At 36.4% G+C, this 26,562-nt stretch overlaps 1 protein-coding gene across 39 annotated transcripts in view; it reads left to right on the top strand.

Annotated features, from left to right (window-relative positions):
• ABI3BP (ABI family member 3 binding protein) overlaps positions 1-26,562 on the top strand; it is a 256,218-nt gene that overhangs the window by 144,375 nt on the left and 85,281 nt on the right. For 26 of the 39 annotated variants that reach the window (XM_053903274.1, XM_053903276.1, XM_053903275.1 and 23 more), the window contains 19 exons: positions 4,586-4,627; positions 5,487-5,525; positions 6,171-6,251; positions 6,686-6,733; positions 7,805-7,867; positions 7,984-8,058; positions 8,744-8,791; positions 10,285-10,344; positions 11,167-11,256; positions 13,637-13,717; positions 14,868-14,927; positions 15,773-15,856; positions 17,095-17,154; positions 19,773-19,832; positions 20,636-20,719; positions 22,917-23,000; positions 24,122-24,181; positions 24,914-24,997; positions 26,343-26,399. The exons of 2 other annotated variants lie outside the window; for them this stretch is intronic. In XM_053903274.1, the coding sequence (XP_053759249.1) occupies positions 4,586-4,627; positions 5,487-5,525; positions 6,171-6,251; positions 6,686-6,733; positions 7,805-7,867; positions 7,984-8,058; positions 8,744-8,791; positions 10,285-10,344; positions 11,167-11,256; positions 13,637-13,717; positions 14,868-14,927; positions 15,773-15,856; positions 17,095-17,154; positions 19,773-19,832; positions 20,636-20,719; positions 22,917-23,000; positions 24,122-24,181; positions 24,914-24,997; positions 26,343-26,399 (1,260 nt within the window). The remainder of the gene's footprint in view (positions 1-4,585; positions 4,628-5,486; positions 5,526-6,170; positions 6,252-6,685; positions 6,734-7,804; positions 7,868-7,983; positions 8,059-8,743; positions 8,792-10,284; positions 10,345-11,166; positions 11,257-13,636; positions 13,718-14,867; positions 14,928-15,772; positions 15,857-17,094; positions 17,155-19,772; positions 19,833-20,635; positions 20,720-22,916; positions 23,001-24,121; positions 24,182-24,913; positions 24,998-26,342; positions 26,400-26,562) is intronic. 11 more of the 39 variants (XM_053903290.1, XM_053903297.1, XM_053903294.1 and 8 more) reach the window with 7 other exon arrangements.

Raw genomic sequence — 26,562 nt, 5'->3', positions numbered from 1 at the left:
ATTGAGGACTCCCTTGTCTAAGACAACGAAATAGTTTCCAGTACCACAGTTGACTGGAATTCTGATCACACTAAACAGCCTTTCAGCCTAAAAAGGGAGAAGTGTTTCCCTCCCCTAAAAACTCTGCCCTTGTTTTAGAGCTTCTCAGTTCTCCAGCTGCAAGATCAGAAAGGGTAGTATTTTCCTAATGCTCCATTACTTCTTTCTGAATTGAAGCTTACATCTTAACACTGACATTAGTTTACTCCTCAGGATATAACAATGATGGTTTGCTGAAGAAAAGAAGGCTCTTTTGCAGGGAGGGGTTATTCTGTATATGTAATTAAAAACAGAGACAATTCTCTGCATATCGATTGCAGGACATAATGAATGACCAAATCTGCATTTTATTCTATCTATCCAGAATCTATACAGAAGTTTAAATGTTGACTTATGAGTATCCCTTTATATATAGGAATTTTGTTGCTATTCATCATTTTCATCCAAATTTTAAACTCTTAGCTTCTGGAAGAATATATTTCTCACTGTCCTATTCAATGGATTTTTCATTAGTGCATGTTTACAAAGTAAACAATGATTGAACCAGAGATTTTCTACTTAAGCAGGCATGATTCTTTTTTTTTTTTTTTTTTTTTTTTTTTTTTTTTTTTTTTTTGCAGTGAAATGGGTAAGGAAAAATGTAACTGCTCAGAAAAGGAATTGTCATGACTCCCTTCAAAGAGGCAGTGAGATTTCCAGGTGTAGGTGTCAGACCAAAGGAAATGAGGGATTAGTCAAAAGGATGTGTAGTTGACACTGTGACCATGGGTGAGGTCTCCATGTTGGAGAAAGGGAACTAAGTACTCTTACTCCGAGAGGTTACTTGGTAAAGGAAGCACATAGCTAATGAAACTGAAGGCCCCTAACAGTTTATTTTTTAATGTTTTATTTATTTTTGAGGGAGAGGGAGTGCAAGCAGGGGAGGGGCAGAGAGGGGGTGGCATAGAGGATTCCAAGTGGGCTCTATGCTGATAGAAGCAAGTCCCATGCAGGGCTTGAACTTACAAACTGTGAGATCATGACGTGAGCCAAGGTCAGACACTCAGCTGACTAGCCACCCAGGCGCCGCAAGAGCCCTAACAGTTTAAATCAATGAACTCCAATAACTATATGACAGAAGGCTTTAATGTACATTTATTTAAAAATCATGCCTAGAGAGCTTTGGAATAAGATAAAAACTGTTTTGTTGTATTTTGAAAGGGAGCTATTACTAAGTGGATTGAGAAATATTATTGGATGTTTAGACCACTAAATTTAAATACATGTCTCTCTGATCTAATTATTCCTGTTAGTATAAAAGTTGAAAAAAGCAAAAAAGTCTGTGTTTGATCTTAACGGTTTATACATGATTAGTTACATTATTAATTTCAGTCCTTTCTAAAGAAAGGTTTAGTAGAAATTCATTAATACAAATAAGGGGCGAGGATGTGTTTCTATCCATTTAAGCTACTTGAGCAAAGAGACTTGTTAATTTGACATTTCCTTTTAAAATGTGGCCAATTATTTGGAAGCTAATGAATCTCTATTCCTCTGGTGTGTACCTTCTAATCACCCAAGAATATCCAAGCTTTTCCCCCTGGCATCAAATATAACCACTTCAGAATCTGCACCTAAAGTTACACAAACTCAAATTGACCTCCGGTGGTCTGAGGCAACACAGAGTAACAACAGGATCTCTGCAAACCATTGCTTGGGTTTTAGCTTTTTAAAATGTATTTATTTTTATTTTAGGGCAGGCCACCATTATAGCTTTGCGGAAGATTTCTGTTTCTAGCCAAGGTTCAGGAGAGCAAATCAACCACCAAAAGCTTTTCTTATTTGAGTGATTCATTGCCTTTCCCACCGCTCTCCTCACACTCTGCTATTTTTCCATTTCACTTTCCATGCAAGTTGCTTTTCCTCTGGTTTTCCTTTGTGGTTAAACTAATGAGTAAAAACCCACATTGGGTTTGGCTTATTTTGTAAGCATAATCCAGTGCTTTCTTGAAAATCCCACCATCTACCATGTCCCAACGTGTCTGCCTCAACCAATCAGAATTTCATCCTTCATAATTAATCTTTAAGATTGTAATGGCCTTCGGCTATTCAAGCTTTTAATGGACTGGAAAAAAAAAAGGAGAGACCTTCAATTACAGGTATTTTTTAACACGATTCTCTGACATGGTAGATAGAATTGTAAATTTTTCTTATTGCTCATTACAAATCATGAGCCATTGTATCTTTCTTTTGTGCTGAGGTGACTGGTGTAGTTATTTGCATGCCGCTTAACATTTTTAAACCTTTATCATTATACCTTAAAATTATAAAGTAGAGGAAGTTTTGTCAGAAGATATATTTACTTTTTTAAAAAAATGTTTTCAATGTTTATTTTTGAGAGAGAAAGAGACCCAGTGTGAGGGCGGGGGGGGGGGGGGGGGGGAGGGGAGGGGGGTGTGGGCGCGCAGAGAGAGGGAGACATAGAAGTGAAGCAGGCCCCAGGCTCTGAGCTGTCATCACAGACCTTGAGGCAGGGCTCAAAGTCACGAACCAGGAGATCATGACCTGAGCTGAAGTCAGACACTTAACCAACTGATCCACCCAGACTCCCCAAGAAGATACATTTGCTTCTGATAAACCCTGACTTTAATATTTCTGTGTGCAGGTGAATTGGAAGCTTAATTGATGGGGCTCCATACCTATTTGGTCTCAGTTTTAGTCAGGAACTAAAAAAATACAGGTTTTTCTTTATAAAATTTGTAAGACCACATTCTTTAATCTTTGTAAATTCTAAAAATGCTACAAGTAGCAAATCTTACTTTTTCTAAGTTTTAGAAGGCAACTGTGTAGAAATTAAAACACGAATCACAGCCTCAAAATTTCAGAAGAGTTTTTGTTTGCTATTTTCAGGCATGGATTTGTTTGGATAGTTACTATATTTAATGTATTGACATTTACTATTTATCCTTTCTCCTGTAGAATCTGAGACATCCAGTCTCCCTCTATCCTTTTTCTCTCTTACATACACATACACAACACACACAAACACACACACACACACAATTTTTGCCTTACTATGTGTACTTCAATCTCATCACTTTGGCTTTGCCATTTATCTGTTGTAATCTATTTCTGGACAAGTTCTTGAGAAATCAAAAAAAAAAAAATTTGGCCACAGTCATGCTAATGAATGATGCCGCCTTTCAGTAATACCTTGTGCTATTCATTGCTTTCAGAATAAATGAAAATTCTCTACCTGTGATATTTGTTGTTACATTTTCTTTTTTTGTATACTAACGAGTCTCTACTTATTTCCCCAAAACTTTTCACAGCCTCTAGTCTAGAAACATCACAGAGAACTCCTGGTAAATGTAGCATAAGAAATACAAGTAACAAAGTTATTTATGTCCTCTTAAGCTAGTTGATGGGTGTCATATTAATTAATTTATTTCTGTAAAAAAGGAAAGAGGGGCCTCTGAATGGCTCAGTCGATTTAGCATCCAACTTTGGCTCAGGTCATGATCTTGTGGTTCACAGGTTCAAGCCCCGTGTTGGGTTCTGTGCTGACAACTCAAAGCCTGGAGCCTTCTTCAGATTCTGTGTCTCCCTCTCTTTCTGTTCCACCTCCCCACCCCCGACTCTCAAAAATAAACAAAGATTAAAACAAAAAAAAACATTATAAGAGAAAAAGGCAAAGAATCTTCACTTTTTCTTCTGCTTCAAAAATTGGGTTCCTTTTTTAATTTTCTTCCTGAAAGAAAAGAATACTTTTTGTTCTGTAGAATAAGAAATCTATCGTATCGTATTTTTATAAGTCCAGATATTGTAACCAAACTGTATTCGGCATGAAGTATCATTTACATACTGCCAATTTGAAACACATTGGAAGGTTTGTTATCTTTCAGAATACTTAAATAATATTTTTATTTAATTGGTTCAGTATCTGATAAAATCCAAGATTACTTTTTGACTTCTTTGATTTGCTAAACAAAATAGACTAAATTTCATATGTAAACCAATTTGTTCACCAGCAATAGGTGCTACCAAATAAAAGGAACATCATATGAATACTTGTGGCCCTTTTTAGACCATACATTCAATTCCTATTTTTTTTAAAAGAGTATCAGATCCAGCAAACCTGAGAAATCCAAAACTAACAGAGCTCAGACCTGGTTATAGGTCCATGGGTCTTTTTCCTCTTCCCACTTCCTTGGATGAAACTGACTATCCTGTATGAAAACAAAATGGCAGATGACAAGACACTCTGAAAAACCTCAGAGAGGCTACCCTGACCTCCCCTTAAAGCAGTATGTCCCCAGGTACTAGGAGCAATCTTCAGAATATTGGGTGGTGGGGAAAATAGTTAAAAAATCAACGACGAACATCAGAATTCTCATTTCATGTTTTGTGGTTCATGGAAAGGATGTGGGGTGATTGAGCTTTACTGTAATAAACCATAGAACCAGACTGTTCACCAGCGAGAGAACAACTTTTGCAGTAAAAGACATTTATTTACTATTTTAAATGGTTATATTCAGCATGGCCTTTGATATTACCTATTTTATTGCAGCCCCAGAACCTCAGACTCTACCACCATCACAGTCAACAATAGGTAATGAAGTTTCCTTTACTGAGTGGAAAACAAAACAAAACAAAAAAAACCCACCTCTCTTTCTTTAGCACCTTTTATGTTGAACTTTGTCATTAGCTTGGGTTTTTAAAAAAATTCTTAATTTTCCTTCAGATTTTTATTTCAGCCATTTTTTTCCGAAGATACACTCTTTGTGCCTAACTAAGCCAAGCCTCTGTAACAGCCATGAAAGCCAGACTGGTTTTGATTTGACACATTCTGTGTTGTCTCTCCTTATATTTGAGTAATATTTCCTGAGCTTGTTTTAACCTGGCTGTTTCCAGTGGAAGACATTGGTTTCCCTCTACTTGTAGATATTTTTGTGTTTTTACTTATAGAGGTGTTTTTCTTACTTTCAAAATTCGAACATTTGCAGATTTTCTTGAAAAGCAGTATGATCTTTCCCGATCTAACTATCCTGATGTGTCCTCGGCAATTCATTAAGAGAAATAGAAAAACTCACCCAATGTTTATAGCTTCTTTTTCTTCAAAGAGAGCAAAAATTGTGTTCTGCTGGTGCTATCTTAGCCAATGACCCATATTTTCCTCTATAACACAAACTGTTGGTTACTTTATTGCATTCTTACCTTCCAAATGAGAATCATGCCCTCTTTTGTTTTTTCCATTTTTCTCTCCAAACTTAACGGACTACATTTTCGTTCATTTTGTCTAAAAACACAGGAATCTATTAAATAAAAAAGGAATGTCTTATATGGATAAAAGTTTCACCATTTACATATAATTGCTCAACTTTAGAAATTAGAATTTTTTATATCTAATTAGAGTTTATAGTTTTTCCTTTGATTTTGATTCCTTCCTGATGATTTTCATGTACTCTTAGGACCTGAAACTCCGGAAACCAAACCTTCAACAACATTAGGTAATACAGTTATTTGAGTGAGTGACCTTTATTTCCTCTTTTCCTGACTGCTGGTATTTTTATTAACAGGCTCACATTAATGGATTAATCCATGGATACCTGTTTGTGTTCTTTGTTCTTACTTGCAGAGAAAAAAATTTAAATTCTATGGTGTTATAAACTATATTTCATTTTTAAGAAGTTACCTTTCCTGAAACAATCTCTGAATTCAAAGACTTTTTATACATACTGTTGACTTTTAATCAACATACTATATACATACTGAACTTTTAATGCTAAATGAAAAACTTCTTTTGAATCTTAGGCCAAATAAATTTTAATTTGTATCCCTAGTGGCTCCTTAAAGGTACATTTCTCATGTTTCTGTTAAACATACACCTTCAAAATTTTTAGGAGACTGTCTTCTCTAAGCTGTACAGACTTTTGAGTTTTCCATCTCAAAATGGAATAGGGAAAATTTAATCAAAAAATATTATTCATGACCTCAGTTAACTGGGTACATGATGATAGAAAGTTGCAAAACAGAAGAATATCTACTCATAATAAACCAAAGGACTTAAATGTGCTTCTAAGATAGATGTAGTATTGATTGTCAGTTTTTTGAGCTACTGCTCCTATATTAACTAGCTAATTGTCTTTCTTCAGCTTCACCAAAGACCAAACGACCAGGTCGTCGCCCCCGCCCTAAAACCACACCTAGTCCAGATGTGCCCAAGTCCAAACCTGGTAAATGTGATGCTGAGGGTTCCAGTTAACATAGAAAATGGAATATATAGTAGCTTCTGATAAAGTAGCTACCTATTACCTAAATAGCTGGACTTTAAGAACCAGTACAGTTGACTTTCATATTTAAGCATCTGTACATTCTATACTTACCGTATATTTTTATTTTTTATTTGTAACTATTAGGTACACACACAGTCAGCTGGCCCACTAAATGGATTATTAAAGTAGGGCACCCTAAAAGTTTGTCATAGGATGCATATTTATGGCAGATGAGGTGTGGGAAAGGAAGGGGAAGAGGGGTAAATGGGAAGAGTGAAAGGGAAAATCACATTCCCTTTCTTAGGGATGAGGAGTTTAAGAGTGGGGATTAATGTTTCCTTCCTCGAGATGCTGCTTCTTGATATAATTAGTATTCTTGCTTTTTGCTTCCATAGCTCTGGAACCTGCTACGGTACAACCGGAGCTCTTGGTGCCCACAGTCGGTAATTCTCCTCTCCTCCAGTTGCTTTCACGGAATGTCACTTTGGCTCTTCGTATTCTCCACCAGGCATGACTGCAGGGCCACTGCACCATCACAGTTTCATTCCATGCTTTTCCTCATGTTTTCTCTCTGGGTCTGAAGAGCCTGAAGATAGGAGACTTCTTCTAGAAGAATCCTACCTGTGTGCTTCTTTAAGGAAGGTCTGTGGCCTTGGACACAACTTCCTGCTTCTCCACAAACTCTTTGTCTCTCTATGTCCTTCTGTTGAGAAAACCTTCCACTTCTCAGACAGGGACTTCCCTGCTCATCCTGGGCTTGGCAAATGGCAAGATTTTGTTCTGGTGCCACAATTGTCATTTCATTGCTTTACTCATTCCACTTGTAAGACTTTTGCCCTCTTAAAAAGCTGCATGAAATAATGGCTTCTTCAGCTTTCTGTTTCTTGCAGAATTTTTGTGAGTATATTTTGATAATTAGAAGCATAAACACTATTTTTGGTCTAGGGTCCAATATAAAATTAGTGTGGTCTTTGCAACTTAAGAACATTAGAAGTCCCAAACTTGTTTTATTGTTTTTGGTACTAATGCTGTTTGACTGTTGTTAGTTCAATATAATTTCTCAGCATTCGCAAAAACTGTGCTTTACTTTGGAAAATTCCAGAACTCTGTAGCCATGTAAACTTCTGTATAATTTAAAGTGTGTATGGATTATTTTCCAGGTCTCCTACTAAACAAGATTCAAATTTCTACACTACTACTTTTATGCTTTAAAAAACCTTACAATTAAGAAATACAACTATTATACTTGTGATCTCTGAAATTATATACAAAAAAGTCTTACTGTAGTTCTCATTACTTTGCTCAAAGGCACATTTTGAACATTTCCTAAAGATTTTTCCTTTTGGAAAAATCGGTACAAATGGACATATTTCCCATCCTTCATACACCCCAGGCATTAATTTTATTGTATATTCAGTGAATTTATATAGTGTTTTTGCTCAAGTGTATGTGTCTTTAATTATGATAGTTACAGCCATGATCATTATGCTAATTTTTAATACCTTTTTCTTTAGCATCAAAACCATCCAAAAGACCTAAAACCACACATAGACCAGATGCACCTCAAATCCAGCCTGGTAATCACTACTTTCACTGCCTTGATCTAAAACTAGGAAAATGGTGTGTAAGTAACATTAATCTTGACATTCACAGCCCTGCTATGACACTAATTATAGCACCTTTTTCTCTTCAGATTCAAAACCACCAAAGCAATTACTTCCTAAACCCCAAACCACAGCACAACCAGATATGCCACCAACTAAACCCGGTAAACATAATTTCTAGTGCTTTAGTTTAAGAAATTCATTCTGGGGAATGTTGTTGAAAATATTTACAATTTGTTATACCATATAAAGCATAAAAACCCAATATTATGATTTGGCTCATTATCTTTTCAAAGTAACCATACCAGTTAAATGAACAATCAATGTGTAAGAAGTTAGTTTTACATCTGATTGTCTGACAGATTCCATTTTCTTAACATTTTTAGGCTTTGTTTTATGAATTTGGGTATGTGATGAATAGAAGCCTGGTTTTTCTGTATCTGGAACATAGTTGGAAGTGATTTTAGCATTCACCACTAGATAGGACCAGGAAGGCTGACAATGTGTTCTTGTTTTAAAGGCATGTAGTCAAGGATTGGCTTCGTCTAAAATACCTTGATGGCATTTTAAACAGTAACTATTAACTAAGTGATTTCCTACCAAATAAGAAGATTTTTATATAACAGTACTAAAAACTCAACTGTTTTGCAATTGAGATTTTCTCCTAAGTTTCCAATTAGTGTAAAATTCTAATTTAGTAAGAGAGTATCTCATAATAAAGTTATGAAGAAAGCAATTTATATCAACTTAGAATAAACCAGGTTCTGTATCCTATGAATTAAGCATCAGGGAGCACCTAAAACTTTAGATTTCTTTACTTTTATTATATCTGTTTGTTTTTCATGATAGTCTTTGATCCTGCTACATTTGAGACTGAAGCTCCCTCCACAACCATAGGTAATGATGTTTTCCTTCTTGGTCAGTGTTTCTCTGGGCCTCTCCCTCTCATGTCAGTGGCTGTATTCTCTTACATAAACAATTGTAATTCATCATCTTTTTCATTCATTTCCACAAACTGTTGATTGTTTGTAACGGGCAACTTTCAACATCATAAGGCATTCTTACTTCTGCTCAGTTTATAATCCCTGTATGTCATTCTTCCTTTGATCACCTTCAAAGACATTCAGATTGCTGGCAGCACTTGATGCTGTCAAGGGTCACTGGGGCTGAGAGACGATCCATCCTGCAAACCAGGAAATCTTTGAGAGTTCTGCTTTCATGTGTGTATAATTTATGGTCATGGGAGAGGAGCAGTTAACAATGTGGTTGGGGCTTGAGGCGATACATAATTGTCTCTTTCTTGCAAAAGTCCTTTCCTCTTTGATTCCATACTATCCAAATACACCTGAACATTTGTTGACAGATTCATCTTGTCATCATGACGAATTCATACACCTGTTGACAAATTCATCTTGTGCTGATTTCCAAGCAAAATACCGATTCCCTTTTTTGTTTGAAGGCAACCCGTTTTGAATATTGCTTCATCCTGTTGTCCTTGCCTTCTCCACCTCTTCTGTAGGCACAGGTTTCCATTAATTCAGAAGAGTTCGTCAGATGTGGCTTCCAGCAACTCTGAAGTGATGTCTTAGCAAAAGGGAATCTCTATATAAGTGCTTACAGCGTGTTCATGATAAGATGTTTATATTACATTTAGTCTTCTGGACTTAATGACAAATAGAGATGGTAATTTAAATCCAAGGAGTTATAAATCACAATTTCACATGTATGCATAATTCGATCATTTTAGAATGTTACAGAATTATAGGAATCCTGTTTATAGAGCCAAAAAGTCAAATTATTACTCTTGAGATTTTTTTTCTTAATCATTTCTATTGCTTGTTTGAATACTCATCTCCTAATTATTCATTTAAAATAAGTGAATAAAAAAGGAGAAATAGAGAAAGAGTACCCCATTTCATATGGATAAAAGGCACAAGTTTATGTTTTGCATAACTGTCACACATCTCTAATAAACAAACAAATTGAGAATATTTTTAGAAATTCTCCTCACTACCACAATTCTTCAAAACAAATAACAGTTGTAGTGAAAGCCTTCGAAATACTAACAGAAGCTTTTGCAGTTTTTCAGAGTAATTTAAAATACATAGTAGCCAACTGACATGTTTTTGGAGCCAAGTTTCCAATATAGTTGGAGTCAAATAATTAAATACAGGAAAAAGCTTTCCATTGGCCTCATAGGGATGCAGAATACAAGAGGTATGTCTTTTGTGAGTTGTATGAATGCCAGAGTACAGCCAAATACCATTTTAACAGCGTTCAGAAATGCTTTCAAAACATTACAGGGTAAAGAAAATACATTTTGAAGATAATTTTTTTTCCTTTTCTGTATTTCTTAAATCTTCATTGTTTATTGTATTGCTTTTGGCCAGTTCCTGCCACAGACCTTGAACCTGTAACTCTGAGAACTGAAGCTCCCAGGACAACATTGGGTAATGACTTTTTATGTCCTTAACCAAGTGCATTTTCCATTTGTTGTCCAGTCTATTTCATTACTATTTTCATCAAGTGGTGTTCTTTTTCTAAGATTTTCTCATCGCCCTCTCTTATCACTCAACTATATTCTTCATTTTGAATATTGAAGATGTTTAATATAAGTTATGTGGTTAGTCACTTGGTTAAGCCTGTATGCAGCTGGTACACAGCATCTGTCTTCCATATTATCTAGCTTTATTAGTACTTTACAGAACCTGTGATTCTGCCCTGTGTTCTGTGGTAAAGCTAAATTTCAAATACAATTAGGAGTGGCTGCTCCATAAACATCAATATTAATTCTATGGACATCAACCGAAAGTTGTTTTAAGATAGGCAGGGCATTTTTATGGTTTACCAATGATTTTAAGAAGTTAAATTTGTTTATTCTAATGTTTAATGGGATGTATGTCTAAGCCAAATAATTTCTAAATATGATCTCACAAAAGCAGGTGAGCCTGGGTCCATCTCCGATATGGACATGCTATGTTTCTGGTTTCCCTGGCGTCAGGATCCTTATTGAAAATCTGACGCCAATAATAATAAGCTTTTTCAGATTATTAGAATAATGTTATATAATCCTTCTCAGAGAACTGTCAGTGGACAACTCCCCCCCCCCCAATTTTTTTTTTGCATACAGATGGCAAAAGTCCAAAACAAAAGAGACAAATTTATTAAGACTTAGGAAATTTAGCCAAATTTTACAAAATATAGAGCTGTGTATCATCCTTTCTTGAGTTTCTGGAGTCATAAGACAACATTAACCAGTTTCCTTCCTCCAGCTCCAAAAACAACACAACGGACAAGAACACGTCGTCCACGTCCCAAACATAAAACCACACAGAGCCCAGCGGTATCTCAGACTAAACTAGGTAAATATGTGGTTCCTGGTACCTGTGGAACCCCTTGGATATGATACGTGCATGACAGTTTAACTTGCCACCTAATAGCTCTGGTGACCCTTCATTGTGAAGGCCGAAGTCACAAGAGCTCTAGTTAATAATTATGCCTTCCTTGTGCTGCTTGGTATCTTCTTGGTACCTTTGTATTTTATTTGCTTCCTCTGAAAAATTATATTTTTCTCTTTGATTCTGGTTTATCAAAAACTTACCTAGTTAAGTAACTAGCATATTTAGTTCACTTAGTCACACATTTTATTAAGTGTTCCATTAGCCTCTGTGAAAAATAGTTCAGAAGTAACAAATGACTTCACTTGGCTGAGGAAGGAAGTTTCTTATGTAGAAACTGTTCATTAATAGATGTAAAGGAATATGGGCAGAAGCAATATATCTACTGGGCTTTACCAACTGTTAGGCACATAGTTAATTCTTAGAGAAATAAAAGATCTGCGAGCTGGTAAGTGTAATGTGGACCTCAAAATTTATACAGTTTGTAGACCTGTTGCTGGGATAGGCAGGAATAGCATAAACAGAGGCTGGAAGGTACCATATATGTGGGTGACAGCAGAAGATAGGAATTAGGAGGGCAACCTGAATGGGAGAAAGGAGAAAGACAATGTTCACTTAGCTGATTCTCAGAAATTTTGGTCAGTGATGCTACTTTTAGATGGGTCCATGAAAAGGACCTTAAATGCCTGACTTCAGTGATTGGATTTAAGCCAATTGGCTACCACATACTCTCCTATCCTCCTGGGGTCAGGCCTTTTCTGTCCTGGTAGCAGAGAAATGCACTGACAAGTTTTGCAGACTGAATGACCCTCTGTATCTTGTTCTTTTATTTATCTTTGTTTGGACAGACGTCTTGGTCTTCTTCCAAAGCAGACACTCAACAAAAAGCATCCTCTATTTTGGCTATTCATTATAGTATCTGCTTAAATATATCAACTATTGCATCTATAATGACCTAGGGATTTTTTTCTAATAAATTATACTTTCACATTGTTTTCTCATAATTTTTTACCATAAAATTCCTTGACAAAAGCCTAAAGATTTTTCTAAGTAGGGTTTTTATTGTTGATGTTATCAGATAATATTAAAAACAAGCAAAACTTAGAGCTCTGTGGAGATACTGAAGATATAACCATTTCATAAGAACAAATATCTTTGTACCTTCACCTCAGAACTTTAAAAATGTTGCTTTTTTGCTGTAGAACCAATACCACACTGGTGAAGTTCATTTTGAAGAAAGTTCAATGACTTTTCTTTTAACGTTTCTTTTTAAATTACTTTTGATCATTGCTTGCTAGAGACTCTGAACCCATTACTCCTGGGACATCTATAGGTAGTGATATTTTATGTCCTTTAGCAAGTGCTTTCTCTTATTCATTGTTAAACTCATCTGTGGTGCTATATAGACAATGATGTCATACTTTGTCATCATCCTATTACAGTATTCATTTTACAATATAAAAGGCTTTTTAAAAAGTGTTTATTAAAGATTTTATTTTTTTTTACTTATTTTGAGAGAGAGGAAGAAAGAGAGCACACACATAGAGAGAGTATCCCAAGCAGGCTCTGTACTGTCAGCTGCCAGATGCAAGGCTCAAACTCAAGAACCATGAGATCATGACCTGAGCTGAAACAAAGATTTGGCTGCTTAAACCAATGAGCCATGCAGGTGGCCCTAAAACGCTTTCTTTCTAACAGAAATGTGTATGGACTGAATTCAGCACCACTGTCTGCCCCATATCCCAGCTTCAAATTGTATCATGTCAATCTGAGTCTCCGCTTAAACAATACTGTTTGTTAGAGCTAAGGCCTAAATATGATTATCTGTATATCCCTTATTTAGACCCCCAATAAGTTATCGACTATGCCATGATTTTTTTCAGGCATGTTTTTTCTGTATTGTAAGTTCTGTCTAACTTTTTTTCACTTTGTAGATGTTTCAGCAAGTTTTGTATGCTTATTCTAGTAAATGACCAAGTGGAATATTTGCCCTAGCCTAGTTATTTTAAATTATAATTAGAAGTGAATACTGTAGTGTGGTTTGAACTCTCACCCCATCATATTTTAGGAGCAATTTGTAACCAGTTTTGGATTAGGGACACTTTCAAAGAAGTGATAGTTCTTAATCTTTTCTTAAACATAATTATATTGTAATTTTTAATCTTGGGAGAACTCAATTAAAAAAGGAAACCTATTAAAATACTAAAGGAGAAAACATCAAACCAAAGTAACAGTTTTCTCCACTCAAAGAAACTCTGACAAATTTTAGAAAGCTTAGTATATCATCTTAATCCGAGTTTATGAGCTATCAACACTATATTAATCCTAAATTTTCTTCCTTCAGCTACAACAACAAAGAGACCTCGTCGTCCACGCCCCAAAACTAAAACCACACCCCATCCAGAAGTACCTCAGACCAAACTGGGTAAATATGTGATTTCTGGTTTAAGGAATCCTAGCAGTCTACCCCAGTTGGGATCCTAAATTCTATGCACATAGTTGGCACATGTTCTATATATCTCTTAGGAGTAAAAGCTGCTGGTTAGTGAGCAGAACTTGAGATACCTGAGTATCTCGTTCTTCCTGTGTAGGAATCTTCTCCAGCAATGACTGTTTTATTTACTTTTCATGCTATTTGATTCCATTCATGTCTTAGGATAAAGCTTGCTCAGTATTGAACGAACACAATCAATTCAAGTGGACTTCTTTTATTAATCCCCTCATAACACCCATAACCATATTAGCAGCTATGAGATACATAAGAAGTGGGAAGTATGTTTTATCCCCTAGTATGTATTATAGTTGTAAACAAAAGCCATTCCTGCATAAACATAGAGAAAATAACATGAGGCAGCCATGTTTACGCAAGTATGTGGCCAGGGGTGGGGTGGGGGGTGGTGGTGGTGGTGGCTGTGTGTCTATATGTATAACTTCTCAGATGGTAGAAATGCTATGTAATAGGTTAATATCTGGAGCAGGACAAGGATCAGGATATTAGAAAGAAACTAGTACAGAGTTTGGGTGAGTGAGTGGGTAAGGGAACAAAGGCTGACAAGCAGAGAATATCTGAAGCTGGCCTCCCAGATACAGAATGATTTCTAGGTGCTCTCCTGTTGAGTGGGCCCATAGGATAAATTTAAGGGAGGCTGAGAGGTGTACTTAAGACTTTAAATTTGACCTACGGGGCTTCAGTGATCCTTCTGCACAGGATCATGCTTTTTCTGCTCTTAAAACTGAGGATACCTAGTTTAATATAATATCAAAAACAGGGGTTCTTTCTCACCTTACTGTATCAAATGCCACTCTTTTCACTTAAGACTTAGTCTCTTGGCTGGTGTAGTATCAGCTTCATTTTGGCTATGTCTGGTATGTGTGGTGAACAGACCCTAAAATGACCCTTTACTCTTCAGCCCCTCATACTTCCTGCCTCTTGGTATTACAGATGTGTGTAATCCATCTTTTCCCTGCCCTTTCTCCCTTAGAAGGCTTAGAAGCATTTTACTGTTAAGATGAATTTTCTGACATTTCATGCATTCACAAAAATCTCTTTGGTTTCTTTTATTGATTTTTATCAGTTCCTACCACAGTCTCTGAACCAGTTTTTCTTAGAACCGAGGCTCCAGGGACAACACTAGGTAAGGACACATTACATCCATCAGCACCTGCTTTTCCTGCTCATTTGAAACCCACTTCATCACCATCATAACCACAGCTTCTTCTGCTTCATGAGACTTTCATGTCATCCTCTATTGTCTGTTCAGTTATCATTCAGTTACTTCTTTGTCATTCTGTTACTTCTTAATATACTGAGGAGAGTTAAAGCAACTCATCTGTTTTTAAAGGAGCCAAGTATGAACTTAGTCTAGTATATGCATCTGCAATTTAATGCATGTGAAAGTACGGCATCTTAATCCACGTAACCTGTTAATCACATTATTTGTTTGTGAGTTTCAAACATAGGAGGGTTGGGGTGAGAGTGTCTATCCTTGGTCTAAGCTCTCCATGCCACAGCTGTTACAGTGTGGCATGATTCTTGTGCAGATCTAAATTCCTACAATTTTATTATGTGCATCATTTTGTGTTTTTGTTTTGTCATTTTAGGTAATGGTGTGGTCTTCTTTCAGTAAGGGGTGAAATAGAAATGAGCTCAATGATAATCAATTTAAATTATTAGTACCATCATTAGTTGAAATTCACCCTCCATCTTTCCCACCACCACGTAACTCAGTAAAGTTTTGGAACTTTTATCATTTAGAGATACTTGTGAGAATATCCTTGATATATAAACTCATGTTTCTGTGTGACTTATGTTTTTCAGAGTAATGTAAATGATATAAAGAGGCAATTATCGAAATGGGGGCAAATATATTAAGCTGAAAGGAAAAATTTTCTGAAACTCAAGAAATTAGAAGACATATAATCCTATCCACAGCTTCTGGAACTAAGAACACTCTGTTAACCTGAGGTTTTCTTCCTTTAGCTCCCAAAGTACCTCACCAAACTCACCCTCCACATCCCAAACTTAAAACCACAAGGAGTCCTGAAGCACTTGACACTGAGCTAGGTAAATGTATATATCCTGGTTAAGCCTATCCCAGTGGGGCCCAGAGAAAGTGAAGGGGCAAGTCAAAGTAGATAATGAGAACATGGTTGGAGGGGTTTAGATGATAGTGAATTTCTCAGGCTTGTGAATGAGAATCTTCTCTCTAAATGTTTATTTGATTTCTCATTCAATTCTTCTTGTTCTTGAAATGTTAAATGTGTGTAGTGGAGTGAAATAGGTACAGAATGAATATATGTTTGGGTAAATGGGAAATTGTTTCTTGGTAACTACAAAGTCAAGTCCAAGTCATAAGGATCTAGGATAGGAATTGGCATTTTCTATAAAGGTCTTGAGAGCAAATATTTGGGACTTTGTGAGTCATGTAGTTTCTGTTGAACATTTTTATTTTTTTCCTTTTTAACTTTACAACACTTAAAAAATGGAAAAATCATTCTTAGGTTTACATGGAATATATGAAAATAAGCTATGGGCAAGATTTGGCCTATGGGCCATCATTGGTCAACCGTTGATTTAAAGAATCAATAATCAGAGTAGGCCAGAATAGTTGGGAAGGACTGAGCAATGAAATCACTATAGATTTAGATGGCTGGGTACAAAGGGGATGGAGAAGTACATAAAGGAAGGACACGTGTGGAGGACCAGTGAGGGAAGGCAGAGGCTTTTCTCACTAGTTGAAACTCTAGGGCTTCTAAGTTTGATCAGAAAGGGCATTTTTCTGAGGCTACTGTTGCTAAATGGGCCCAAAGGACCAGTTGAAAGGTATTTTTAATGTTGGCCTAAGGAGTTTGAATTTATTTAGTAATTATCAATGTTTGTATATAGTCAGGCTTTGCCTGAGCATTGGACAGAGAGCTACCCTGCTATACCTCAGACTGAATGCCCGTCCCTTCTCCTGTTCTCTTAAGTATTCTGGTAGGCAAAGCTCACTGTCTCTTTCCAAAGACGAGTTCTTAGCAAGATTGATGTGGTCTATTTTGGTACATTACTTAGACTAGGATTATCAAAGAGTGAGACACTACAGGGGCACCTTACAGGGATAATTATCTACTACAAAGACCACTCCTACTATGTGATGAATTGGTACCCGCGTGCAGAGATGCTGTATCTCTCAGCTCAGAAAGTGAATAGTTTTTGCTTTGTACTCTAGACACATTAGTACTTAGGTACAATTAATTTTGCAGTTCTGAGATTGTATAAATATTTAACATTTCATTTTGTTTTTTATTATTTTTGGTCAGTTCCTGCTATAATCTTTGAACCAGTCACTCCTATGAAAGAGACTCCAGGGACCACATTTGGTAATGCCATTTTCTGACCTTCAGCAAGAGCTTTTTCTGCTCATTGTCAAACTGATTCCACTTGTCATTCAACTACATTCTTTATCTTATGAGTTGAACATAAGGCCCAAAATGATGCTTCACTCTCTTGTTCTTAAGAGAGTCATGCCTGAATCTAGTTGGGGATATCTTTTTGCCCTGTAACTTACTTTAAAATTTTTTCATGCCACCTTCTGTTTTTGTCTTAATCTGAGTTCTCTGCTAAGGCAAATATCATATGTTCATGTGAGCACCTAATCCTGATCTGTGCTAACCAGGCTATGACAGGGAAGTTGCTTTATATATCCTTTGTAGTACTTTTTATCTGCCTGTTTGTTTTTGTTGTTGTTAACTTTTGAGTAATATGTTTTTAGTGAATTGTCAATCAGATAATGTGATCAAGGACAGTAAGTTTAAATAGTAAGCCCCATCCTTAGGGTGAATCTGACTACCCCTTACTCACCACCATAGTTTAGAAATAGATGATTCTTAATCTTTTAAATGCAGTCAGGGTACTCTAGGAGAATGTGATAAAGGGGTTCATGACTGGCTCAGTTGGTGGACTGTGCAACTCTTGATCTTGGGGCTACAGGTTTGAGCCCCACATTGGGTGTAGAGAGTAAAAACAAATTTAAATATTTTTAAAATATATGATAAAAATACTAATATTGACTCTCTGCATTAATAACTTCATGTTTATGTCATTTTGACCCCCAAATATCTTCAATAACAAAGGAAGATACAGGAACATAGTAGGGGCAAATTTTTCACACTAGAAATGTATATATTTTATGAAATTCAAGACAAATCTGTCAAGCTTTAGAAAACATTTTTTTTTAAACTTCATGATTTGCAGAACCATCAACTTTAACTAAAGGTTATCTTTTTCCACCTCCAAAGACATCCCAGTGGGAATGTCATTCATAAACCAAACTTAAAACCACTCCAAGTCCTTTAAGATCCTGGGACTACACCAGATAAAAACTGAGTCCTTTGTTTCAGAAGCCTGAGCTTTCTATGAAAGCTTTGTTTCACAGCCTTATCTATTGAAAGTGTAAACCCACATAACCCTCTGATGAGGGAATCATGAAGAGTCCTTTCCCGTTCAGTGTTGGTGAGAAGTACATGTTTGGAAGATACATAATTTTCCTCTTGCTCAGGGTAGAAGGCAACATGTTTTACTTAGTCTTCAGGCTAGTGGAACACAAAAACTTTTCTTGCATAAAAAGCCTAGAGAAGGGAAATAAGGCAGGGTGCTTTCACAAATTCAAGGTTTTTGTTGGGTACATCAAGTGCTAGACTGATTATGTAAGTTATTGAAGAAGTAAAGCATCATTTTGGGCCTCAGTAGATCAGGGAAGGAGTTTGGGTCGTGACATCACATCAGAATTTGCACAAGTGGACAGGTGAGAGAGAACAAAGACAAAAAAAAAAAAAATAGGACACGTTTAGAGGCCACCAGAGGGGCAAAGGTTCTGGGGCTTTGAAGCATCTGTCAAAACATTTTTTTGGTGATTCTGCATTTGGATAATACCACAGGAAGTTGAAGGAGGGCTTGAATGTTGCACTCAGGAGTCCAAAGTTGTTCTCATGAGCATCAGAAATCTCTTCTTTCCACACTGGATAAAGTTTTCCCTGCACTGAGTGTGGATGGGTGCTTTACGAGTGCCACAGACTGAGTGGGTGCCCCTTACACAGTCCTCTTGAGTACCTTTCTATAGATACAAGTCACAAAATCTTTCCAAAGATGAGTTCTCAGCAAGGTCTTCATAGCTATTTTTGGTTATTTGTATAACGGCTACTTGGATATTTAGGAATTTTTTCTGCAGCCGTAATTTGATAAACATGGTAGATGTTTTCTTTATTCAACACCCACTAAAGTGCAAGTTAGTTTTTTACATGCTTTTTCAAGATGGTTAGTAAATGCCTAAAAATGTGCTAGAGTCTACCGTATTAGATTCATATAATCCGCTATCTAGTAGAACTGTTTCCCTCTTTTGCTAAACAGAGACCACAGGTAATGACTATCTCAGGAGATGGAGAAGTCCCTAACTACAGTTAAGCCAAATCTGGACAAAATAATGCGTTTTCCTTCATATTAGTTTGCTAAGTCTGCCATAACAAAAGAGACTGGGTGGCTTGAACAATAGAAATATATTTCTCACAGCTCTGGAGGCTGGAAATTTAAGATGAATGTATGAATAGTTTTAATATTTCCCAAGGCCTTTCTCCTTGGTTTGTAGATGGTCTCATCTTTCTGCATCCTCACATGGCCTTTCCTCTGTCTGTGAGCATCCCTTGTGTGTCTCCCTATTCTCATATGGTCATGAGTCATATTGTATTAGGGACCTGCCCTTGCAACCCCATTTAACCTTCATTGTCTCTTCAAAGTTCCTATCTCCAAATACAGTGACATTTGGGAGTTAAGGCTTCAACATAAGTATTTGGGAGAAACACAGTACACTCCACATACCCTCCATCTATAAATAAAAATAATAATTCTAGAGGCAATGTTGCACTGGAAAAATACATTTTGAAGTGAATGTTGTAGCTCTTTATACATATTTTAAAAACTTCTTTTGCTTATTTTATTACTTCAGTTCCTGTTACAGATCTTGAACCTGTTACTGTTAGAACTGAGACATCTGGGACAACATTAGGTAATGATTCTGTGCCATTTGCCAAATGCTTTTGCTGTTCATTGTACATTCCATTCAGTCTCCATCTCCTAGATTTTCCTCCTTCATAAGACAGCCACCATCATCCTCTGTTGCCATTCAATCAATCTGAAGAATACTGAAGCCTCTTAAAAACAAGTTTCCTGTTGTTTTTATGAGAGCAGACATTAGCTTAATTCAAAACATTGCTGCCATTTGGTACGTTTGACATTGTCGTGTTAGCTCATGCTCCACTGAACAGTGTTCTGTGTTAGTACTAAGTTTAAAACAAGTTGGGATCTGTTTCTTATCTAGGCGGATCAGCAATAACAGCTACTCTTAGACTTCTTTGCACATCTATGTTTTAAAAAAACTATTTGTATGGTATGTTTGTTTCTTTGTTGCTGCTTTAAATAATGAGATGTTTTATTACTAACTTGATAGATAGGAAATGATCTAAATCTGCAATTTTAAATTATAAGCCTTTCCCTTAGTGTGACTCTAGCCTCCCCTCCCCTTGCTCCAGGGTTGAGCCCTCCTCATTTTTTCCCAGTGAAGAAGTTCTGTGAGTGTTTAATTACAAGTGCTAATCTTCATGCCTTGAATGAATTACTCAACTACATACATGAGTTTGCCCCAAAGTACCATCAATGATAAATGAAGATACATTGGCCTAAAAGGATTGAAAATTTTAAATTACAAAAAATTGCCTAGAACTTTTGAAAATCTAACAGCTTTTGTAAAAACCTCTCCTCGATATCCAGAGCCTAAAGACCTAGAGTAACACAAAGTTTTTCTTTCTTCAGCTACCAAAATGTCACAAAGACCCCGTCGTCCACGTCCCAGACCTAAAACCACACCGAGCTCTCAAGTACCTCAGACCAAATCGGGTAAATGTGATTGCTTGATTTAAGGGTGAACCCTAGTAGCCTATCCCAGTGGGAACCCCAAGTAGTGCCAAGCTGTTCGTCGCTCTAAGCCTGAAGTCATGAGGCATGGTCAGGTGTCTGAGAATATGGCTGCTTTGCCCAGGTGTCAGAGAATACGGCTGGTTGAGATATATTTGATTCCAGAATATCTTACTCTATGTGAAAGTCTTCTTTTATATGCATTTAGTATATTTTTACTGTCAATTTCTGTCAAATTTTAATGATAAAGCTTCTTTAGAGTCAGTATATGTAGTTCAAGGAAACAAAAAAATATAAGGAATATAAATTACATCCCTTGCATATTTCTGGACCAATATTGAAAATTGCCAATATTGATGTGATAATGGTGAGTGATATGTCAGCTATGAGAGACTTTCTAAAAATAATGGAGTTGGGTATATGTTTGCATGATACATTAAACACTGACCTTGAAGAGGAAAAGACAAAGGTGATCTAGACTTGGACCTTGGGCCCACTACAGGATTTGAATGAATGGAGGGAAAAGTGAATCAAGGCAGAAGGGCTGGACATGTGGGGTGGTAGGGGATCAGCCACAAAGGCAATCCAGTGGGCCTAACACAGAATGTCCTACTTCCAGATGGCCAAAACAAGGTTATTGATGATGCTGCATTTGTAAGGGTCCAGGCAGACAGTTGAAAGAGAATTTTGAGGACCCAATTCAGAAGCTTGGATTTGATACAGGGACATCAACTGTCTTCGATTTCTACTTTATTTGGGCTTTGGCTGGACAGATAATCCACTAAGTATTTTAGACTGAGTGACCATCTTTATTTTGCTCTTTTATGTGTCATGATGAATTCTTGGAAAGATCAGCATAGTCTACTTCAATGATTAATTTTTATATCTATTTCAAACTTATAAACTGTTTATTGCATCCATGTTTACTTAAACATAGCAAGTGCACATTTTCAGCTTCCATAGAAATACAGACTGATAAGATTTTTTTAAAGACCATTTCTTTTCCAAGGTTGTTAGATAAATGAATAAGAATATTTTCCAGTGCAGAGTTTTCCATATCAGAATCCATTATCTAAAACCTAGGATAATTTAATGTTGCCTTCTTTAAGGCAATCAAGATAATTCAAAGGCTAAGCCGAAGACCATGATTGTAGTTTCGCCAAATGTGCAAAGAATGATTATCTACTCTTTCCTTAAGAGGTTATTTTTTGTTTGTGTTTTTGAGGAAGGGTCGACACACAAGTAGATTTGTTTGGATGTGACTGTTCTGACTTTTTGTGTATTTTAAAATCTCTTTGGTTTACTGTATTTTTTGGTCAGTTCCTGCTACAGTTCTTGAACCTATCATGCTTATATCTGTAATAACAGATATACTGGCTTTTCAACAAGACTTATTCTGCTTGTTTTATAACCCAGAATTTCCTCTTGTTTTATATTACTATATGTCATTCTTTTGGGCCATTCATTTACATTCTTAAAATTATGAAAACTCTTAAAACATATCATCTGTCTTTTCATAGAGAATCAGTCATTCATGAACGTACTTTAGGGCATTTATTTGCCATGTAATCTATTTTAAATTGTTTCACGTTATTTTGTTTAAGCAGTGCTTGCAGTTAAAAAAAAAAAAACTTTTTCAAACATACTATAGGTATCTACCTCTAACTTAGTTACAAGCCATTAACAGCTATCGTGAGGCCAAAAGAATCCATTCATTTCACATCTACATCTCTATCTTTTTTTTTTTCTATTTCTGCAGTATTTTTTTTTTGTCTTGTTTCTATTTAGGTACTAATGTGTTCTTGTTTTAGTAGTTATGTAGAATGTATGAAAGATTGAAAAATTGAGTTATAAATCTCAGATTTAATATGACTGTCCTTGATAATACATTAAAATTTAGCAATGGTTCTTAACCTTTCTGTTGTCCAATCAAACTGTTCTGTGACACTTTGATTATAATTACTAAACTTTATTTCTTTAATTAGAAATGGATTTTTTTCTTCAAAGACTATTCTGTGCTAATAGAAATTCGTAAAGGAGTATACATGACAAAAATCTCAAGCTGGAAAGGCAAATATCTAACAGGTTGTAGATAATCTCGAATCATGTTTTCACCTCTCATTGCTTCCAGAAAAGAGGTAATGTAGTTGTGTAGTAACCCCAGAATTTCTTCCTTCAGCTTCCAAAACATCACAACAGACACGCCGTCCACGTCCCAGACCAAAAACGACACCAAGTCTTGAAGTATCTCAGTCCAAACCAGGTAAATAAGTATCCCTGGTTTAGAGTCTCAGCAGCCTAACCCAGCAGGATCTCAAGAGTAATTCCAGTGGTTGGGAGTAACCAATAGGCCCTATTAAAGATATAACTCATGTTAAACAGAATTTCCCACTGTAGAGATGGCAAGAGGAACACAGTAGGGAGACAGCTGTGGGGCAACCAAAAGCCTCATAGCTCCTGAGTGAAATCTTCTCTATAACTGTGCCTTTTATTAACTTCCATTTGTCTTCAAAATAAAATTCCTTTAGAAAAATTATGCATATTCAGTTCAAATTAACAGGGTCTTCAGTATCACCAGGTCATATTAGTGTCTTTGGTGGGTGTACATTAGATGTGGGAGACATGTTTTAGTCCTCAAACCTGCAAGAAAATTGAGAACAAAAGCCTTCCTCAATAAGATAGAAGATGGCGTTAGAGAGCATGTATGCAAAGATGAGATTGATTTCTGGGTGCTCTCAACAAAATGTGCTAGGTACGTAAATAGGATCAGGAAAAGATTAGGAAATAGTGGGGCCTTGAAACCACCATAGTACATGGATGACTGGAAAGATAGGTAGGAATAAAATCAGAAAGACTGTATATATAGAGAGACAAACCAAAAGAGATAGTCTAACTGTAATACTAGTATAGAGAATGTCTGACTAGACCGTGGTCATCAAAGCTTACTGAATCTTGATTGGTCCATGGACTCTTATGGTGGAGATTCTTAGGCATCTGATGGAACAGTTGAGACTTAATCCAATAGACATCAGCAAATTCGTCTTTGCCCATGAGGGCATGTTCTTTCTTTGCTTAGAATAGAGGGATACCCTGTTAAATAGATCATGCTTCGGCCTCACTTTCTTTCCAAAGCTGTTAGTAATACCCACACATCCCACTTTATTACTTAAAATCAAATCATCAAAGGAAGAATAAGGAAATAGCTACCTGACTTAGGTATGGCCAAATTTGAGGAAATCAACAGTCTACTTTTCTAGTTTAACAGTTTGTAAAAGTTGTTACATAGTTCTAGAAGGCATATTAATAAGACTCATTTTGAAGCAAATGTCTTGAGGGTTTTTTAATTAAACAATCATTTTGTTTATCTTTAATGCTTTTGATCAGTTCCTACTTCAGACCTTGAACCTGTTACGCTCAGAACTGAGACTTGGGTAACAACACAAGGTAAAAACACATGCTCCTCAGTAGGTGCCTTTCTTTCTGATTGTCAGACTCATTCCATCAACATCATACCTGCAGGTTCTTTTACTTCATAAGGTTACATCATCCTCTGTTGTCACTCCATTAAATTCTTCATCCTAAAAGTATTGAGGACTTTGTTCAAACAAGGTATTTCTTTTAAGAGAGCCATGCATAAACCTAACTCAAGTCATCTGTTGTACATGTAACCATCTGAAACTGTTTTGTCATCTTGTATGCTTTTTAATCATGTTTTGTTAAAGCTGGGTTTTGACTCTACTGACTATTATGGCATTGGGAAGTTTCTTTGCGGATCTGAAGTTCTTCTCTTTTGTTTTGTTTTTTTTTAACTCTCCATGTATTATCTGTTCTTTGATTAACTTTTTAGTTAATTACATGGCCTTATCTTAGTAAACTGTCAAAGAGTTTGTATCTATCACCACACCATAATGTGTTAGCAGTGGAACTTACCCTTTTGTTCAATAGAAGAGTGCTATGAACAGTTGTTTCTTGAATAATTTTACATGACTCATTCTCAATGAACTTGGATTTATAAAAGAATATATACTATTATATTAAGGGTGAAAGTTTCAAATTAAAGGTTAATAAGGAAAATTTACTAAATGTAGTAAGTTTTAGAAAATCTGGAGTCATGTGTCATGCTGTCCTTAGCTTCTGAACTAGACTCTGTAGTAATTGAAGATCTTCCTTCTTCAGCTCCTAAGACATCGAAACGAACCCGTCGTCCACGTCCCAAACATAAAACTACACCAACTACTGAAGTACCTCAAACAAAACTGGGTAAATGTGGGTTTCTGGTTAAAGGAGTAAGTCCTAGCAGCTTTTGGGAGTCTGGGATTGATGCCAGTGGTAGAAGTGATAGCCCAAGTGAGCCCAGTGAGGGTGGGGGCACTAAATGATCTGCGCTGATCCCCCTGTTGAGTAAGCAAAGGAGAACATGATTTGGGGAGACATGTGTGGCAGCTGAATCCCTTGTGCTTTCTGCATAAAGATCTTCTATTTTAATGTGTATTTTATTACTTTTGCTTATTTTGTTCCATACTTCTCTAGCAGACAAAATGTCTTAAATAGAACCAGTCCTTTTTTATTTCAAGAAACAGTGTCTTCCATTTCCCCACAGCTACATCAACAGCTGTGAGGATATCACAGATGTAGCCTGCTTGTTTTTACTTCTCAGGCTGTAGTGTAGTCAAAGTCAAAACCTGCTCCAACAGGAAGCATTTAAAGATTGAACCAAGGCGATGTGTCTGTGCAAATCAAGATTATTTTTTTGCAGGGGTTATAAACATCTTTGAGCATAGAGAGAAGTTTGTGAAAGACAGGAATAAGGAGTTAGAAATAAAGTGAGTCTTAAAATCATGGAGTTTAACAGAGACAAAAAGAAAGGAGGTATTGAGGCCAGCCAGAAGGCACAGGGCTCCTGGAACAAGGGAGATACTGCTTCTAAGTGGTAAAGATAGGGCTGAGTTTGGAAGGGTCCATAAGAGCAGTTGAAGAAAGTTCTTGAAGGTATGACTCAGAAGTTTGGATCTGACCCTAGTAGTATTAGTGGTCTTTCCTGTGATCTCTTCCACATACACAGGGTACCACATTTTTGTGATTAGAGCAGAGAGCTGTTCGACTGGGTACCACACACTGAGTGGTTGTTCCTTAACCTGATTGGTTATTAGAATGATTTTGCATCACATGAGGCCTATTTCCACTTACGAGTTCTCAACACGATGAGCAAGGTTCACTTTGCTTTGTTCTTTTCTATGACTCCTTTCAAATATAAGTGCCATTCATTGTATCCATCTTATTTAGACTTGCTATTTTCTTAAAGCTTCCACAGAAAAGCCAATAATTGCCGGGACATTTTCATAAGTCTCTATTTGGTAAAATGTCTACACAAGTTTCCTAGAGCAGTACTTGGAATTAAGTACTTAAACACCTAAGAGCATATTGTGTTGACATTGAAATGCTTACCAGATTGATAGGTCAGCTATCACTGACTATCTCGTAAAAGAATATTTACCTGGTTATAGGGTGACCAAATATTTTATACATTTATTTGAAGCAATGTTATACTGGTTAGATTTTAACTTGCTGACTTTTCACAAGTGTTGACTTCATTGCTTTTCATTAGTTCCCACTACAGATCTTGAAGCTGGCACTCTCAGAACTAAAGCTCCAGAAATCGTGGGTAATGAGAATGTGTGTCCTTCAAATAGTGCTTTTCCTGCTCATTGTCACGCCATTGTGGCCACAGGTTCTCCTGCATCTTACAACCATTTCAACACCCTCTGCTGTCATTCCATTGTAGTCTTTATCTTGAAATTATACTAAACTCTATTTCAAGTTACCTG

This window comes from Panthera pardus, unplaced genomic scaffold (genome assembly GCF_024362965.1).
Source record: "Panthera pardus isolate Hobbes unplaced genomic scaffold, ASM2436296v1 HiC_scaffold_16, whole genome shotgun sequence".
NCBI lineage: Eukaryota > Metazoa > Chordata > Mammalia > Carnivora > Felidae > Panthera > Panthera pardus.
The sequence above is the reverse complement of the archived record's forward strand: the minus strand, read 5'-3'. Positions and strand labels throughout refer to the sequence as shown.